General features: G+C 43.7%; 1 protein-coding gene across 2 annotated transcripts in view; it reads left to right on the top strand.

The window, feature by feature from the left end:
• Positions 1-19,696, top strand: part of LOC147033170 (phospholipid scramblase 1-like) — a 145,711-nt gene that overhangs the window by 23,167 nt on the left and 102,848 nt on the right. For both annotated transcript variants that reach the window (XM_085871292.1, XM_085871293.1), the window contains exons 2-6: positions 2,592-2,672; positions 6,873-6,934; positions 13,192-13,234; positions 13,406-13,635; positions 14,906-15,067. In XM_085871292.1, the coding sequence (XP_085727418.1) occupies positions 2,592-2,672; positions 6,873-6,934; positions 13,192-13,234; positions 13,406-13,635; positions 14,906-15,067 (578 nt within the window). The remainder of the gene's footprint in view (positions 1-2,591; positions 2,673-6,872; positions 6,935-13,191; positions 13,235-13,405; positions 13,636-14,905; positions 15,068-19,696) is intronic.

Here is a 19,696-nt window from a genome sequence, read left to right as displayed (position 1 = left end):
AATCATTTCAAGAAAAAAGATGAACGAGAAAAGGAAATAACGCTCCTGAGCTCAGAATTCAATTTTGGAAAATGTCAAACGTTTATATTGCGTTGGAGCCACGATGGAGGCACCAGGAGGATTTGAATTGGCCGATCAACAATATAGTCAGCCTGGAGTGAGTTGGGGGAACTAGGTGCTATTATGAAATACAGAAACAAACAGCAAAAGAGGGGTTAATTCCCCCGTGGCCACTCGGCGAAAAGCGGGGTCAAGCAATTGGTTCACTTTGTCTGTTCACAAACGTCATTTTACAATTGAGGGAAAATTTAATTTAAATTGAAGGTTATATTTTGAACCCCAATCGGAAAACAAACCTGCAGTTTCACAGTACTTTGGCTCTCAATTTGCCCCGATCGCACATGAGCAGAAAGGAGTGATCCAGATAATTATTTTATACTCTGTTTGCTTGGCAGTCAAAATTTAAAATCATTCCAAACAGGAAACTTAACTGTTTTTAAGGATGTCATAAAGGACACAAATAACCGGCACAAATAACTGATGTAATGTGTTAAATAAGGTGTTGTAAAAGACATTGCATCAAATGGTGGTAAACCTCTGATTTTTTTTTTCTATAACCTTTTGAAATCTTTATTTTATTTAAAACGAATTATACACTTGAACAATGTAGAACACAAATCACCTTTTTGTACACTTTCAAAACCCTTCCGTTTAGCAGTACTTGAACAAAATATTACAGCATTTTATGTTGGCGCGACCAATCAAATTCACCACTCGGAGACCCCGCCCACATCCTTTTTCTCTCAAGACAGCGTGGGGTAAGGTGTTCTATTTACTCTCGAGTTCCTCTTTTTGCTCTGTTGAAGGGTTAACGCCCAAAATGGCAGCTTCTCCTGGCTTCCCGTGGTGGATAGCATACCTCAATCGATGTTCTCTTGATTTCATCCATTGTTCTACGTGTCCACAGACCTAGATAGACACGAACATCACCAACAAGACTAGTTCTTCTAGAATTTTTGTTTGCTGAGGTGGAGGCCTGTTACATCTGCAGCGTAGATATGACAGAAAGTGAAGAGTTAGTGGGGAACACAAAGTGGAGGAATACATGTTTTGTTAATTAAGTTTATATCTATATGCTGCAGCAAATAAAATATAATCTAACCATTTTTGCATTATTGGGTAATTAACTCTCAAACAAAGGGACTATAGGTTTGTGCATGTATGTTAGTCAATTACATAGCTTTGTGGAATATACAATGTGATGTTGTAGTTAAGTATCTGATATGTCAGCAATTCGATTCTGACCTTGGCAGAGTCGTACCAAACACTTTAAAAATGGTCTAAGCTGCTTCCTCGCTTAACACTCAGCATTTTGACGATATAGCATGCATAAACCCTGTAGGTCTCTACCCATGGTAGGTTGGGGAGGAGGTAGAGGGGGAGATTTATCCTTAAAATGCCTCACTAACTGTGGACAGCAAAGTTACACCACAAGATGGTGCTGCTGCCATTATGAGAAGTTGCCGTCATTTCGCCCAAAGTCACCGGCTGTGGTTGTCTGAAGTCAAGTCCAGTTTTGTCTGATGTCTCCGTCTGCATGTGTGTGTCTGATTTGTGTGTGATAGCTCTTCCATGAGCCTCAGAAGCTATATGAGATTATTAAAAAGGAGAAATTCTGAACTCTTAAGAGAACCTGGGATCCATCCATTCCATTGGGGACCATATTCTGTGCAGAGCATTGGTGCTGCCTAAGCAGTCTCCTTGGCTATTGGGCACAATCCTGGACGGGTCGCCATTCCGCCAAAGTATACCAGCATGCTGGCACTCATTTTGATGACCTCGGAAGGATGACAGGCTGAGTCAACCCCACCTGGTATTAATTCAACAGCGAACAGGATTTGAACTCAGGACCCTAACCCTAATCTCAAGCCCACCACCCTAACCATTAAGCCAACACCAGGAATACAACAACCTGGGATGTGATACAAAAACGATTCTTATTGATCAGGAAAAAGCAGCACTCCCTGAAAACTCCAAAATTGAAAGAAAGAAAAAAACGACCATTTTTGACCGAAGAAGCATTGTTTCTATTAATGTGTTATTTTGGAGAGTAACGGGATATTATGGATAACAGTAAAACAAAGCCATGGTATCAATGTATTGTTAATGAGTTTGGATAATTTTTCGAGTTATCGGCGAGTTTTCGAGTTTCGGCGAGTTATCGCCAGCACTGTGAACAAATTACAGATTCCTGCTTGATTGGCACAGGGGCACTGCATCAGCGGCACAGCCATGCCTCAGTAATGAGAAGCAACGAGTGGGCTGAATCCCGACTTGAAACCCAGTCCATTTTGCATTCACCAACAACAGTATGGGTTAGGTTTGTTGTAAAAAGCACTTCCCACTACAGGAAACTTGAACAGTGAATCACTTTGTTAGTTTCACCTCTTATTCCAGCTGAACAAATTTGATCATGCTTCGTAAATATTTATGAGCCCTGCATTGATGATGTTATCACTTTACATGAATTAGGTGTATTTGTTATATTTTGTTTATTGAGGGTTTTGTTTGTGTTTTTTTTTCCCCTGCAGACGAGAACAAAATGACTGTCGGCGGTTATGCACCACCTCCTGGCCCTTACGGACAATTTCAGATGCCACAATTCATGGCAGGTATGTCTCAACCACAAGATAAAATAAAACATTGTTTTCTTTTTTTCGGGCTCTCATAACTCTCTCTTAAAAAAAAAAATTAACTAATTAATGAAAAATGTAACTTGGTGTTACATTTTTTTTGTAAAAATGTAACATTACTCTTGATGTAATGTTTCACTCTTCGTGTGATTTGATGCCCCTTTTTAACATCTCGCAACGTTTTTGTAATTGATAGCCATGATTTAATACATCGTCGGGGGAGGCACGGGGTGTTGGGTTCGGGCAATGTAATTGTGAAGAGTAAAACTTGTAAAATGGAAGACGATATTAGAGACTGGGAGAGTGTTGAGGCAGGTGGAAGAAAAAGGAAAGGTTTTCAGGAGACGCAGGGGTCAAATGTCAACTTCTATTTTTTAAACATTTAAGAGTGTGCTGTTTGTTCATTTTTAAACATTGTTTTTGTTTGGATGGACAGAGGGAGACTTGGACAAACAATGGTTGTGAGGAGGAATTGGGGGTAGGAGAGGATGCATGTGAACAATATGGATACAGAAAGAGAAACTGGAAAATTGGGAGGAGGGTGCTCAGAGGTGGGGAGGTAGGGGTGTGGTTAACGGTGGTAGAATAGATTATGGTTTTGGATGGGGGATTTGGCTTATTACCCCATTTGAGATGGTGCTGAACAACTGTCAACAGTTGTCGGTGGTGAACAACAAAGGGGACAAAGCACGGAAAGAGCAGAAGGTGTCATGTCAGAAAGTAGGCGGAAGAAAACAGAGACACCACCCACTTGTCTGCGATGGGAAAGTGATACGCCCAGAGTCTCGGCTTCATTGCGGGAGATTCCAATAATCTAGAAAGCCTTGGTTTTGATGGCATCAAGCTGAGCAAGGTGTTTATCAGGGTACCAGCCCAGAGTGGGGGAAAAAAAGTATTCCATTGTGGTACAGATGAAGGTTGGTTACCTACCATACTGGAGGTAATGGAACGGTAATTAAACCAAGGGGTCACTTTTACTCCTTTACAAATGACAAGCGGAGACTTTGGTCCATGCTTTATCGCAGTCAGGTACTATGCTTGTTACTAATAAAGATAATTGTCAATTTAATACTCCAGAAATTGATTAACCCAAAATGGTGATAAGACAAGGCACACAAAGTCACTGAAGAAATGAATTTTAAAAAATTGACATGACACTCGGCAATAAAATTCCAAACACAAATGAACACAAAAACAGTCAGGAAATACCACACATGGAAAACTATCATTTGCACAAAACCGGGCAAGAGAGAGCTAAAATAGCATGGCATTAAGAGCACTTGAGGAAAAAGCTAGTGCAGGACTCGTTTGGGGGCAACCTTTTCTTCGCTGCGTAACAGTGGGCCAGAGTCAGAGCTAAAGGGAATTACGTAAATCATCCAGCTGAGGTATCAAGAACAAGAGCACCAAGAGACCAATAGCACAAGAGGGCAAACTTCCCCAAGCCACATGAGGTCTCCACACCCAAGAGCCCTCACAAATCATGGCCCAAGAGGTCCTCCAATCAGGCCTCATGGTGCTCCACCTCCCCCTGTATTGAGCACCTGCCCACCAAGGATGTTGACAAATCCAGCCTTTCCCTCAAGGTCCACACTTGTGTGGTAGCAGATAGCACTGGGGATGTGGAGCTTTCTCCCTATGTAGGTGGGTGGGAAACCTGCTGTATCACCCACTACCATGGACTTACTTCTCCAATTTCGATCGAGGGGAGAAAATTGGATGAAACACTTCATCTCTAACTATCATATAAAGTGGACAATGCCACCCCCACTATGGTCCTGAGGACATGTTACCAGGTCAGGTATGGGAGCATGCGCCAGAGCAGCACGTCACTGCGTCCACTTTCCGCTGGTACTCCAGAGGCCTTCGTCTGGCCATCCCCCAGGCAGATGCCTGGCCCATCCCCATCTACTTGAGATGCTGATCAACTTGATGCAACCACGAGGCACGTGGTTGGCCCATTGGCCTCCTCCACTCACGAGACTCCCTCGCTGAGAGAATCTGGTGAGCAGGATCAGCGTCAGGAAAACGAGCCACATGTCCATACAGCTGCGGCTGATGCTCATGGCCTATGCAGGTAACAAATCTCATTTGAGTTTCTCTCAGCTACCGCTCCTTGGACACAAAGTCCGACCAGCAAGAGCCAAGGATTCTCCGAAGAGACCTGGTGCAAAAGGAATTAAGTCGCCGTCTCAGATCCCTGGTCAGGGTCCAATTCTCACATCCATAGAGCAAGACTGGAAGCACCAAGGACCTGAAGACTCAGACTTTCATTCTCCCACACAGGTAATGGCAGCACCACACCCCATGATCCAGTGAATCCATGACTCCCCAGGCCCGACCCAGACGTCTATTGACCTCTGGCTCACAGCCAGCAGAGTCATGAATATCACTGCCAAGGTAAGTGAATCTCTCCACAACCTCAAAATCCTCACCACAAACAGGCACAGACAGGACAGCAGCATCCAAGATGTCACTGAAAGCCTGGATCTTATTTTTGACCCAAGAAATCCATAATCCCAGTGGGATCGACTCCTCATTTAGCACCTCGAGGGCCCCCAAAATGATATCTAGAGTCTCTGCAAAGATGAGAAATCTGAAAAATCAAGGTCAGAGATCTTGACATTCCCAAATGATGCACCGCAGCTTGATCTCTCTGACATCCTCCCGAGAATACAGTCCGAACAAGCGCTGAAAAATGTGGGGGCCACTACACACTGCTGATGACTGGAAATAAATCAGAGATGGTACCACCACATCTCACAGCAATCTCAGTACCAGAGTATAATTCAGACATTAGTTTGATCAGTTTTGGTGGCACCCATCAAAGACCAAGAATCCTCCAGACGGCATCCTGATTCACTGAATCGAACGCTTTACAGAGATCCACATAGGCTGCAAGCAGCCCCTGCCGAAACTCTCATCTGTGGTCGGTGAGGACCCGAAGAGCAAGGATACGGTCAATCGTTGACCTATTTGGTGTAAAGCCTGACTGCTCTGGACGCTGGTGCTCAAGGATATGGTGGCGAACCCTATCAAGAATTATCCGAGCAAAGATCTTGCCCGCCACTGAGAGCAGCATCACCCCTCGGTAGTTGTTGCAGTCTTGGCGATCACCCTTCCCTTTCCAGAGAGGGACAACAAGGCCACTCTTCCAGTCAATTGGGATGATGCCTGTGTTCCAGGCAGAGCATAGAACTGCATGTAACAACATGAGTGCAGCATTTCCACCAACCTTAAGAAGTTCAACATGGATGCCACAGATCCCTGGAGATTTACCCCATTTCAACCGGTTCACCGCAGCCTGTGTTTCTACAAACGAAGGTGGATCACAGTTTATTGGAGGGTCACCAATCGGGATAGTAACACTCCTAACATCCAACTCAACGGCTGGTGGATCAGACTGATGGAGCCACTCAAAGTAACCGGCCCTGCGGGCCTTCACTTTGGACTCCTCTGTCAAGAATGAAGGGTTTTACGGTGGCCGGAGTGCAAATCTTGCCACCAAATTTAAAGTAAAGACCCCTTCCTAAATGGCATTTTAACTCTCCTCTACTTTACTCTCTCTCTGTGGCGCCTGATCCTGTCACTGTCTATGTTGCTGATGAACTCTTCTGCACCTATTTTGTCTATAATACCCTTCATCATCTTCAACATCTCTATCAGATCCCCTCGTAATCACCTCCATTCTAATGTATAATGTTCTGTCTGCTTCAGCCACTCCTCACAGCTTTAGTGTGGTTTACCCCAGGAAGCTAAACATAAATTTTGACCTTAAACCAACATCCTTGACATGTTTTTTATTATTTTTTTGCATTTTTGATAACAATTATTGCCTGGGTTTCTTGGTCTACTATCGATTTTTTCTTTTTCTGTGTTGCTCAGCTCCAATCCCTCGCTCCTGCTGGGGGACATTGAAGATCTCAGCACACATGAGTCATGTTATGACCGATCCTAATTCCTGTTCAAGGCTACTCTGCGGATGAAATATTTGATTTATTTTTTGACCTTTTGTTTTCTGTGACAAAACCTCATTGCATGTGTTTTTCCATTTTCTGCTTTGTGTATTTTTTTTTTAAACCCTAAGTACAATGCCTTGCCATAAGAAAACTTTCTTTCATTCATTCACTTAATTCTATGCTATTTTAATCACTTTTCTTTCTTCTCTCGCCTGTGCAGAAGCACCACAGTCGTCGAATGCAAGTCCCAGCTGTCCTCCAGGGCTGGAATATCTCCATCAGGTCTCTTTTAAATGGCTTTTCTATTCAGTCTTGAAACCAATGTCAAACTAACCAAAATTAAATTGAGAATGTGTTTTGCAACCGTTTAAGGTGCGACTTGCTTTTATGAGTAAATGTAATTCCATTGAGTACAAGAACATTTTCAGTGTAATGAGACCGAAAGGATAGCAATTTGTCTTCTGAGGTTGTCGATTGGGAAGATATGGATAGTTTTGTGAAAGGTGTAATCTGTATATTATGATAACCAGCAGAGTACCCACTACGGTGTACCACTTTTCCAAAAGTAGTTGCTGGAATGAAGCACTATGTGCCTATCGATTGCATTGGTGAAGTTAGGTGATCGACCAAAGTTTGAAAGTTTTCCCGCCTTTTTTGACCGCGGGCCGCCATTTTGAAATTTTAGGAAAAATCCATATTTTTGGAAATAATATTGATTTATTTTGAATATTTTTAAAATATATTTATCTGCGTTGAGATTGCCGAATGCACTTCATTAGGCACCAGTATGATAGTAAGTACCCGTAAATATTATTCACAACTTGTCCCAACATTTTGAGAAGGGGTTGCCATTTTGGAATTTCACTGAAAATCCCATATTTTGACAATTATTACATGGCACATTGTTAGGCATTTACAGAATATCAGTAGTAGCGTTTTCATAAAGACTTTATTAATGACAAATGAGAGCATGATCAATAAAATGAGAACAACCAAATATGTTTTAAGCGACATGGTTTTCATATATGACAACATAACAATCAAGCAAACAAGCAACCACACAGATATCTTATAGAGAACATTGCGTTTGTTTTGTATAGTCTGGGTAAAGCTTCCTGTGCTCTTCCACGCACTGTTGCAATGCTTGAAGTTGTTTCTCATCATTGCACATATGAATAAAGTCAGACACTAGCTTAATTTCACTTTCAGCTAGATCATTTACGACACACAAAGAATTAGTAGTGACCACCAAAAGCCATCTATTTTCCCGATGCCCGAAAGCCATCTATTTTCTCAAATTAGCTTTGCTCCAAGACCAGTTCAAGATATCAGATGTTCAATAAGTGTATTTAAACAGTGGCCAAGTTCGTAGGTCTGTTCTATGCTAAAGCATTCCTACAGAGTCCACTTAGCACATCTGCGGCACGACACGATCTGAAGTTCATGGCTGACATGTTCCTATACAAACATTACGACAGTGGTGTAGCAGATGCTTGTATCTTGTCATGCCATCGCCATACTTGGTACTTAACACCTCAGTTAGTTGTGTTGTCCCGAACACAGAGAGAGTTGATGGGACAAGTGTTATTTGATACATAACGGCCTGAGAAGTTCGACTCTGGCAAGCCACAACTTCTCCATGTGGAATTTAATTCAACTGATGATATGCCAACGCTAAGGTCTTTCATTAGCCAAGAATCCTGGCTGATGTTTGACCTCCTAGGAATAGACGATGATCAGGAGTGGCTGCAGACACCTGTGGCTATGTGGGACAAGTTCACTAGTTACAGGAAATTTTGCGAAAGTGCTAATTCTTTACGTGTCGTAAATGATCTTGCTGAAAGAGGAGTTAAGCTAGTGTCTGACTTTATTCATATGTGCAATGATGAGAAACAACGTCAAGAATTGCTACAGTGCGTGGAAGAGCACAGGAAGCTTTACCCAGACTATACAAAACAAACGCTATGTTCTCTAAAAGATATCTGTGTGGTTGCTTGTTTGCTAGATTGTTATGTTGTCATATATGAAAACCATGTCGCTTAAAACATATTTGGTTGTTCTCATTAATTGATCATGCTCTCATTTGTCATGAATAATGTCTTAATGAAAACGCTACTACTGATATTCTGTAAATGCCTAACAATGTGCCGTGCAATAATTGTCAAAATATGGGATTTTCAGTGAAATTCCCAAATTGGCAACCCCTTCTCAAAATGTTGGGACAAGTTGTGAATAATATTTACGGGTACTTACTATCATACTGGTGCCTACTGAAGTGCATTTGGCCATCTAAACACAGATAAATATATATATTTAAAAATATTCAAAAATCAATGTTATTTCCAAATATATGGATTTTTCCTGAAATTTCAAAATGGCGGCCCGCGGTCAAAAAAGGCGGGAAATTTTTCAAACTTTGGTCGATCACCTAACTTCACTAATAGAATCGATAGGCATATAGTGCTTTATTCCAGCAACTACTTTTGCAAAAGTGCTACACCCTAGTACCCACCCAATGGGCAATCTTGTTCCAAGCATGCAACACATTGTTCTGACATGTCCCTTGATGTGGACGGTATATAGGAAAATTCACAGCTGCCTCAATCGCTCCCGAAAAAATAAAATAAAATTAATAAACCCGGGTTACGTACATGTAGTAAAACGACCTACTGCTTATAATTCAAAACACCTCACTGCACTGGAAAACGTGGGGACAGGACTGCACTGTAAATGGTGGAGACTTGTAATACCCTCCCCCACCTGGAGGTGGCGCTACACGATACACATTTACATAGAGAATTTGCGTCCCACTCTTTTCTCTCCTCCAAGACCACCGGCAAAGATAAAAAAAAATCACCCCTATACACCAATTGTGGCCATGCTGATCCTCTGTAGCAAGTCTGGATGTAATTGACCCAGAACTGTGGGAGACAAACAGCACAACAAACAAACAAACAAACACACAAACTTCGGTCTGTGAATTATTATGAGGATTACCCCTGTGTACGCGAAGCACAAAGTGGGGTTAAGCAATAGGTTCACTGTCTGTCTGTCTGTCCGTCTGGTCTGTCTGTCTGTCTACAAATGTCAGTTTATGATCGAGGAACAACTTGATTTCAATTTAATGTTTTATATTTTGAACATAAATTGCAATACAAACCTGTGAGGAGTGAGGATGGTTCTGAATTAGTCCCGATCACACATGCACAGAGAGGAGTGAGATCATTTTTTTTATTTTTTTTTTACTTTGTCTGCATGTCTGGCAGTGAAACATATTGAAAATCATTCCAAACAGGAAACTTGCTGTTTTTAAGAATGGCATAAAAGACACAAACAACAGACATGAAGAACTAATGTAACTTGTTAGAGAGGGTGCATCTGCATCAACGTCGGTAAAGTTCCAGAATTTTGTTTATATGACCTTTAGTCTTAATTTTATTTCAATTTAATTATATAATTGAACACTAGAACACAAATCGCCTTCTTGCTGCTGCCAAAAACCCTCCAGTTTTGTAGTACAGTACTTGGACATGTTAGATAAGGTGGTGTATGAGACACTGACACCCTCAATGGCGGTAGACGTCGGGAATTTTTTTTCATACGACCTTTAAAATCATTATTTCATTTCAATTGAATTATATACTTAGAAACTGCATAAGGTAAGGTGTCCTATGAACTCTAGTTGTTGATAATTCAATTTATTTTCAAACTGCAAGCTACTTGACCTTGGGAGTTGCACCGAGTGGAAGATGAACACGTGATTGTGCATGCCCTCGAGCTGGCCGAAGCCCGAGAGGTATGCATACTCGCCTCTGAGCTGTCTAGCCAGGGTACGAATCTCACCTTCACTATAAATTACCATCCTGATGTTTCACAGGCAAGGCATCAATGTATTCAATGTCCCTCGGATGGACGTAAAGCAGGAGGATTAATCGGCAGACATTAAAAATGCCATGGTGTCCTTCTGAAAGAGTCTGTGAGTTATCGCTTGCACCCTGGCCAAATTCCATATCCTTGCTCTAAACTACAGTGTCCAATGCTTCAGTGCCACTGCCACACCCCAGCCAGAACTGATGCTAATCCACAGCCACCTGCTGCATACGAACAGCGAGCATTGCCTGTTTTTGACTAGCAATGACTGCTGGCAAACTTACCAGCCAGCTGCAAGGTTTCCCACAGAAAAAAATATTAAAACAAATGTAAGGCCTAAAATTTATTTTTTATTTTGCCCCCCCCCCCTTTCAAAACCAATTTAATGAATCAAATTGCTGATGGTCATCAAATAGGTAACTGAATCAAATGATGGATATTAGTAAAGCGGAAAATTTTATGCCGATGGCATCATCTTTTTATTACCATTTGACCTTTTGTCACCAAATTTTCTACAAACCTTCATTGTAAGAGTATGGAGAAGATTACCAATAATCGCTCTCTCTCCCTGCCACCTTGATTTTGTATTGTAATATTTTCTGTATCTCTGTAAAGGCCCTGTCACACCTTGACGTTTAAGCCAGCGTATGGCAAGGTATCAAAATGTATGTAAAACGCTGGCGTACGCTGAACTATTGATGTTTTTTTTTCCAGTTTTGGACGTATTCATAACGAGTTGGACGTATGCATAACGTATTAGTAATGTACACAGAACGTTTCGATAACATTTCGATAACTTATACCAACGAATGCTGAGCGTGTAGTCGGCGTTCACAACCTATGCCCAACGATAGTCTAACTTATGCATAGCGCGCGGCAGCGTATCGCCGACGATCACGTGGTGTAGCCTATTAAAAGGCTGCGGCTTGATGATTCAAATCATAACCGCACTAGACATCGAAGTGTCAAGTCGCTGTCACACCTTGACGTTTTAGCCAGCGTATACCGACATATGAAAAATTTGCTGAATACGCTGGCACACGTCGAATACGTTATGGGTAAGTTTTGTATACGTTAAGAGCATGCTGAAGCACGCTGGCATACGTCGTAGTACGCCGAGTACGTCGACAAATTTTCAGCATGTTGAAAACTTTTCGACGTATGCCAACGAATGACGCACACGTTCCGCATACGCTGGCATAAGTTGTAGCCACGTTATGCGATCGTTGACACACGTTACTTGTAAGTTACTCATAAGTCGAAACACGTCGAGGTAATATTCAGCGTACCCGAAACTTATTTCTAACCTATGAGTGACGTGCTTTGAACCTATGAGTAACTTGCTTTGAACCTATGTGTAACATATCTCCAACGCACATTGACGTATGTAGATGTATGTGACGTCTTCCAGACGACCACAGAACTTACTGAATGTGTTACTAACTTACAGCTACCGTATAAAGGCATATTGGCAAAGTTTAGGGGAATTGGTATACAAAAATGGGGTTCACAGGAGGAACCCGTCAGTGTTCCAGACTCCATGGTTTTGTTTTTTGTTTTTTTCTTCAGTATGACGGTGATGTTGACACTTCGATTTCTAGTGCGGTTATGATTTAAATCGTTGGCGTACGCTGAATTAGCCTATTAATTATAACATATTATAACCGCACTATAAATCGAAGTGTCAACATCACCGTCATGCCGAAGAAAAAAAAAAAAACCATGGAGTCTGGAACACTGATGCTAAACATTACCTTGACGTGTTTCAACTTATGAGTAACTTACAAGTAACATGTGTCGACGTGTGTCAACGATCGCGTAACGTGCCCTACAACTTATGGCCAGCGTATGCGGAACGTGAGAGTCATACGCTGGCATACGTCTAAAAATTTCAAGCATGGAAAATTTGTCGACGAGCTCGGCATACTACGACGTATGCCAGCATGTTCTTAACGTATACAAACTTACCCATAACGTATTCGACATGTGCCAGCATTTCAGACAAATTTTTCATACGTCGGCATACGCTGGCTAAATCGTTAAGGTGTGACAGGGCCTTTACTTTGCAAGTAACCTGAGCCCTCTCCTAAATAATATTCTGGTTGCGCTCCTGGTAGAGGTGGATATATTTTCGCAACTATTTTATTGCAGCTGTTTTTTGCAGCCGAAGGTCTGAGGGGTTTTTATACCGGCTTTGGTGGTGCAATGGTTATTGTCCACTCTGAGTCTAGGTCGGTGGTTCGAACCACGGCCGAGTCTTACCAAAGAATTAAAAATTGTACATGCTGCTTCCTTGTTTGATGCTCAGCATTTCAATAGGATAGAGTATGGACAAACAACCATAGGTTGGTCATAATAGCTTAAGCTTTGATGGGCCTAATGGTGTCCTCCTGCATTGAAGATCCTTGTAAGAGAAGTCATTATATTACTATTGTCAAATGCACAATCAGATGTGGCAGCTCTGGATGTCTTTTATGCGAAGTTGTGCAAAGTTCAGATCGACTAGCCCACTCCGTGCCCCTGACAAAACTTACGAATATTCTACTATTAACATCTGTTCCATTTTGGTTGACTTTGTCGTTGAAGGTCCTCGCTGATGCATTTATTGTTGTCGAAAAGGAGTTTCATTGTCAAATGCTTAATTTTTTTTTTTAACTTTCTCTTTTCAGATCGACCAGCTGATAATTAAACAGAAGAAGGAACTGGTGGAAGGTAAACAAATATAGTTGCTGAATGTTTACCTCCTTTTTATTGCACATGCAAATTAAACTATGGAGTGCTTTAATTCCTCAGCTTGATAAGTTAATTAAAAAAAAAAAAATAAGAAACTGACATTGATCTGAACTCTGACATAAGTGACACTCCTGTATCTCCCATGTGCAGTTGTCTTCAATTTTCACATGCGGAACAAGTATGAGATACGTAATTCACTTGGGCAGCACCTGTGGACAGCAAAAGAGCAATCGGATTGCTGCGCTCGGCTGTGTTTTAGAAAATATCGCCCTCTAACTCTATCAGTGAAAGATCCCCTTGAAAATAATCCCCTTTTTCTGATCCGACCATTCCGACTTCCCATGGGGCTCTGCTGTTGGTGTAATCTTTGCCTTGCAGAGGTGAGCGAACGGATCGAGTTTATCACTTAGTATGAATGGAGTCCTCATGCCTGTTATGAACTCTGCTCTTACCCTTGGAAGTTTACTTTTAGCTGTACTGTATTTAGTTATCTTAAAACCATGGACTTCTCAGCATCTTTTGCCCCCCCCCCCCCAACCACCTCTCCACCACGAGTATTATGATTTGGTTTTGTTTTCATGCCTCTGCCGATGAGGTCGCCGGAGACATTATGTTTTTGGGTTGTCCGTGCATCTGTGCGTCCGTGTGTCCTTGATAGGTTTTCATTACTGTGATAACTTAAGAATGGCTGAAGAGATCCAAGTGAAACTTGATACAAGTGTAATGATGCAAAAATGAACTGATTAGATTTTGGAGTCAAGAGGTCAAAGGTCAGAGGTCATGCTAGGTAAAATTATGTTACTGTGCTAACTTGTGAACCAGTGATGGGATTTTTGACCAAACTTGATATAAGTACGTATATCGGTACAAAGGGGGGAGGTTATAAGGTTTATCGGTACAAAGGGGGGAGGTTATAAGGTTTATCGGTACAAAGGGGGGAGGTTATAAGGTTTATCGGTACAAAGGGGGCGGTTATAAGGTTTATCGGTACAAAGGGGGGATGTTGTAAGGTATATCGGTATAAAGGGGGAGGTTATAAGGTATATCGGTATAAAGGGGGAGGTTATAACGTTTATTGGTACAAAGGGGGAGTTTATAAGGTATATCGTGACAAAGGTGGGGGGGGGAGGTTATAAGGTATATTGGTATAAAGGGGGAGGTTATAAGGTATATCGGTATAAAGGTGGGGAAGTTATAAGGTATATTGATATAAAGGGGGAGTTTATAAGGTATATCAGTATAAAAGGGGGATGTTATAAGGTATATTGGTACAAAGGGGGAATGTTGTAAGGTATAAAGGGGGGAGTTTATAAGGTATATCATTGCAAAGGGCGGAGGTTATAATGCATATCTCGGTAGAAAGGGGGGGTGGTTATAAGATGTATTGATGCAAAGAGAGGAGGTTGTAAGGTACAGTATATCAGTTCTGAGGAGGAAGGTTATAAATTCTATCAATTACCAGCAAGTGGGGGGGGGCGAGGTATGTGGGTGGGAGGGGTGTTATACATTGTATCAGCTATAAAACTGGAGGTTTATAAATTATATCAGTTCAAATAAATAAAGGGGCCAAAAGTTCTGTTTTTTATTCAACATGACGCAGCACACATGCACTCAAGTTTATGAATTTTGTTTGTGTATTCCCTTTCATAGATGGAGGTTCAAGGTCACGGCGGGATTGTTCTGGGTTTTGTCCGACAGCTGTGGCACCCTTTTCTACCTCGATTCACTGTGCAGACGCAAGATGGGCAGGATGCTTTGTTCATCCATGGGCCGTTTTGTGTCTGCAGCTGTGGCTCTGATGTCAAATTTAAGGTAAGAATCTACATACAGTATTTTGGTAGTACAATAGCTTTTATTGAAAAAGAAAATTCTGTTACCCATTTCATTCGCCTCCTCCCTCTTACCCTTGGAACGGACTTGTTGCTTTGAGTTGGTGTTTAATTTGCCAAACAATTATCACTTCAAAAACATGTTCGAATTGCGAACATACCCCGTGGGAGTTCATTCCCACAACTCTCAAGTGAGCAATAGCACGGACGACAGATAGTTTTGAAATTTGGTAAGATTTTCATCACATCAGAAAGAAACCAGAACACCTCACAAGAGTGAGGTAAGTTTCATATCATCATTTGCGATTTTATTTTGCATTGGGCATCGCTCAGCACATTTAATATATATATCTCTCTTCTTCTTCTTTCGGCTGCTCCCGTTCGGGGTCGCCACAGCGGATCATCCGTATCATCCGCATAGTGATTTGGCACATGTTTTACGCCGGATGCCCTTCCTGACGCAACCCTGGTCGCCTCTTACTACACAGGGATATGGTACACCTATTTTAACCGGGGTATACACCGGCCCAGTATACTGGTTCTCATTTCGCCGACCTCGGAAGGATGACAGGCTGAGTCAACCCCCTGGTGTATTAATTCAGTGGCCCAACGGGGCTTGAACTCAGGACCTTTTGGATCCCAAGCCGCTGCCCTAACCACTGCGCCAACACCAGGCTCATTTAATATATATATATATATATATATATTTAATAACAATTTTAAGAAAATGGGCGGAAGGGGCTGGAATCGAACGTTGGGCTAAGTTAATGCCTGGGGAATGGTCTCTCTAATATACCTGTCAAGTTTGGTTTGGTTCCGTCCACTAATAACTGAGAAATAACAATTTAAAGCAAATTGGCCAAAAAGGCCGTTTCTTGGCCCAGGGGGCCGAAATCTCACTTTGGGCTGAGTTATTGCCTGGGGAATGGTCTCTAGAATATACCTGTCAAGTTTGGTTCGGTTCCGTTCACTAATAACCGAGAAATAACAATTTTAAGAGAATGGGCCAAAATGGGCCGTTCCTCGGCCCGAAGGGCGGCAATCACACTTTGGGCTCAGTTCGTGCCTGCACATATGTGCTTAGTATGTGCCTGTCAATTTTCATCGAATTCTGTTCACGAATAATGGAGAAATAGACGTTCAAATGAATTGTACACAAGAAAAGAGAGAACACGAGCGGCGCTTCGACCCCGTGGGGTGGAAGACCCCACGGGGTAAAAATTCCTGCTGTAATTTGGGATTACTATTGGTGTACAACTTGCTGGCAGGATGGCTTAGGTGTTTGCACACTCGCCTCTAAGCTGTCTCACCTAGGTTTGAGTCCCGACCCCACTAAAAACCATCATCCCGGTGTTTCACAGGCTGGGTGATTCATCAATGTGTGTACCGTCACTCGGACGGACGTTAAACTGGGCACCCCGTCTGCCGGCATTAGTAGGTGGACGTTAAAGATACAGGGTGTTCTTCGAGAAGAGTCAGCGAGCTATCCCCAGAAGCCTTGACAAAATTCCAAACTCCTACCATAACTACTGCTGGAAGAAGGGTGGCAAAGCGTCCAGCATGACACCTGGCCAAGATACTGCTTCGATAGAACCAATTACTCTTTGTAACACCGAGTACATCGGAATGGATGAGTACACAACAGTAGTTCATGAAAAAGTCCATTTGCAGGAGATGGATGTTACTGGCGTCAGGAGTCGGGGTGATGGAGCATGGACCGCTCACGAGGGGTGAGGGAGCACGGACCGCTCGCTCGGGGTGACGGAGCACGGACCGCTCGCTCGGGGTGACGGAGCACGGACCGCTCGCTCGGGGTGACTGAGCACGGACCGCTCGCTCGGGGTGACGGAGCACGGACCGCTCGCTCGGGGTGACGGAGCATGGACCGCTCGCTCGGGGTGACGGAGCACGGACCGCTCCCTCGGGGTGACGGAGCACGGACCGCTCCCTCGGGGTGACGGAGCACGGACCGCTCCCTCGGGGTGACGGAGCACGGACCGCTCCCTCGGGGTGACGGAGCACGGACCGCTCGCTCGGGGTGACGGAGCACGGACCGCTCGCTCGGGGTGACGGAGCACGGACCGCTCGCTCGGGGTGACGGAGCACGGACCGCTCGCTCGGGGTGACGGAGCACGGACCGCTCGCTCGGGGTGACGGAGCACGGACCGCTCGCTCGGGGTGACGGAGCACGGACCGCTCGCTCGGGGTGACGGAGCACGGACCGCTCGCATGGGGTGACGGAGCACGGACCGCTCGCTCGGGGTGACGGAGCACGGACCGCTCGCTCGGGGTGACGGAGCACGGACCGCTCGCTCGGGGTGAAGGAGCACGGTCCGCTCGCTCGGGGTGACGGAGCATGGACCGCTCCCTCAGGGTGACGGAGCACGGACCGCTCGCTCTGAATGACGTGGTGAGAAAAATGTGTCTGCAGTGAGGGAACGATTCGCTCAGAAGGAAGTAGGGTGGTTTCGCTGTCACCTGTATGGCATTCGTCAAGTGGCTTAAGCACTCTTGCAAGGACTCCAATTAAATGGTTGATAAGGAACGGTTGGCCAGGCTGTCACTACATATCATATGGGGTCCCTTTAACTTTAAAGCCGGTCTTCACCGTGCACGCAGCAGTTAATGAAATGAAATGAATTCATTCAAATAATTACTTTATCCAGAAAAGAGTTGCTGTTTTTAATGTAGAACAACCCTGGAGATATCGCAAAGTTCAATCACCCAAGAAATATACATTGCAGATAATCTGCCATCTTGCCTGCTTGGCTGTTGATGTGTCACATGGTACATCGGTTCGGGGTCCACGCAAATGTTATAACTTTAAAAAAAAGTCCATTGTGTTTTTTTAAACCAGATTTGCTTTGATCCCCTATGGAGCACCTCGCGAAACCTCCGAAATTATTGACACAGATCTGACAGATGCAATGGATTGGCAGTCCATCTGGGGGATAGGGCGTGAGGTCAAGCAGTGGATACATTCAATCATATAGCTTAATGAAGCTCGTTAATTCTGTTGCATTCCAAAAAATTTTGTTTGCTCAATATAATTCTCCAAACAGGAGAAAAAGATAAGTTTAATGCATTGGAAATTTCAGATTTTCTAGTGTATCTCAGAAGGAGGGAAAATAGGCTTACTTGTTTTAAGTAAATAGGTATATTGGCTTTGTTTTTAGACTCGTTATTTCTTTAAATTATCAGATCTCACAACAATGGAAAATCGTGTCACATAATGCATGAAATCACTTTTTTTTGTATACCTTCTCGAGGCTCGGATGAGAGCTAACACACAATGCACAGCAAGGGGGGCATGAGACAAGAGCAGCGGGAGTGGGAGGGACAAAACAGTGGGGAACAGAGACATTAGATCTGTGGAAGGGAGAGGGATGGGGTGGGGAACACGGGGTATACAAGATGGACATTACAGGGACTTTCATGAAGGAAAGCAGGGAATTTGAACGAGGTAGGTTTGGGGCAGATTAACGGGGGTAGAAAAGATCGAGGATTTCGATCGGGGACAATAACAGGTGGTGGTGAACAGCTGTTTTGAAGGCCTGGAGGGAAGAATGGGATTGAACAGTGTGGGAGTTTATTCCAAAGGCGGGGAAAAAGAGGGATGAAAGAGTGAAGGTGAGCAATGATTCCTGATTTTGGTAGTTTTACCAGAAGAGGGTTGTTGGTGGACCTAGAGTGCCCTGCGGACATATGTTGGGGACAAATTGCAGACAGAGTCGGGGGGGGGACAGGAGAGGAGACATGGTAGAAGACAGAAAGACCACCGACCTGCCTGCAGTGAGAGAGTGAGAGGCCCAAAACTCAGCCTCATTGCGGTAGATACCAATAATCCGAAATGCCTTGGTTTCCACAGTGTGAACCCGAGAAAGGTGAGAGGCAGGAGCACCAGCCCAGAATGGAGAGCAGTACTCCATCAGCCTGTGGACGAAAGCTTTGTTTGTTGTCAGGAGCTCAGGTGGGCCGAGGAAGGACTTTACATGACGGAGGATTCCCAGTTGGTGACTGGCTTTTGAGGCGAGCAGGTTTTTAGGACACATGGGCTGATGCTGTCTGGTCCGGTTGCAGAATCTGAGTTGAGCTTTGACAGCAAACTCGCCACTTTGTCAAAGGAAAAGGACACAGACTCCAGGGACAGTTGGGTGCGACTGGGTAAGGTGGGTACAGAAAGCAATGGGTTTCGGAGACAAGATTTTGATGCAAACGAGTTTAGGCATTCAGCTTTTTCATGTGCGGTATCAGCAGTGCGGCCATTTGAGGTAAGGGGGGGGGGATGGAGGGGGAACATACACCTGAAACGGATTTGATTAGACACCACCAGCATTTGGAGGAGGGAGAAAAGTTTGAGAGTTCAGACTTGAGATTCGAAAGATGTTGTTTTCTGGCTCTCCTGAGGGTAGATACACACTTGTTCCGAGCTTTATGGAAGGAACTGAGATTACCCTCAGTTGGGTTTGCTTTCCATGAAGCAAAGGCAAGTTGTTTCAGGACAACTGCCTCGCCACAAGCTTCAGTGAACCAAGGGCGGGAGGAAGGGTAGGCCAACTAAAGACAAGAGGGGATAAATCTGTGCATGAGGGAGAGCAAGTTTCTTTGAGAG

Source organism: Eptatretus burgeri, chromosome 2 (genome assembly GCF_056783735.1).
Source record: "Eptatretus burgeri isolate ZD-2024b chromosome 2, Ebu_testis_v1, whole genome shotgun sequence".
Lineage (NCBI taxonomy): Eukaryota > Metazoa > Chordata > Myxini > Myxiniformes > Myxinidae > Eptatretus > Eptatretus burgeri.
The sequence above is the reverse complement of the archived record's forward strand: the minus strand, read 5'-3'. Positions and strand labels throughout refer to the sequence as shown.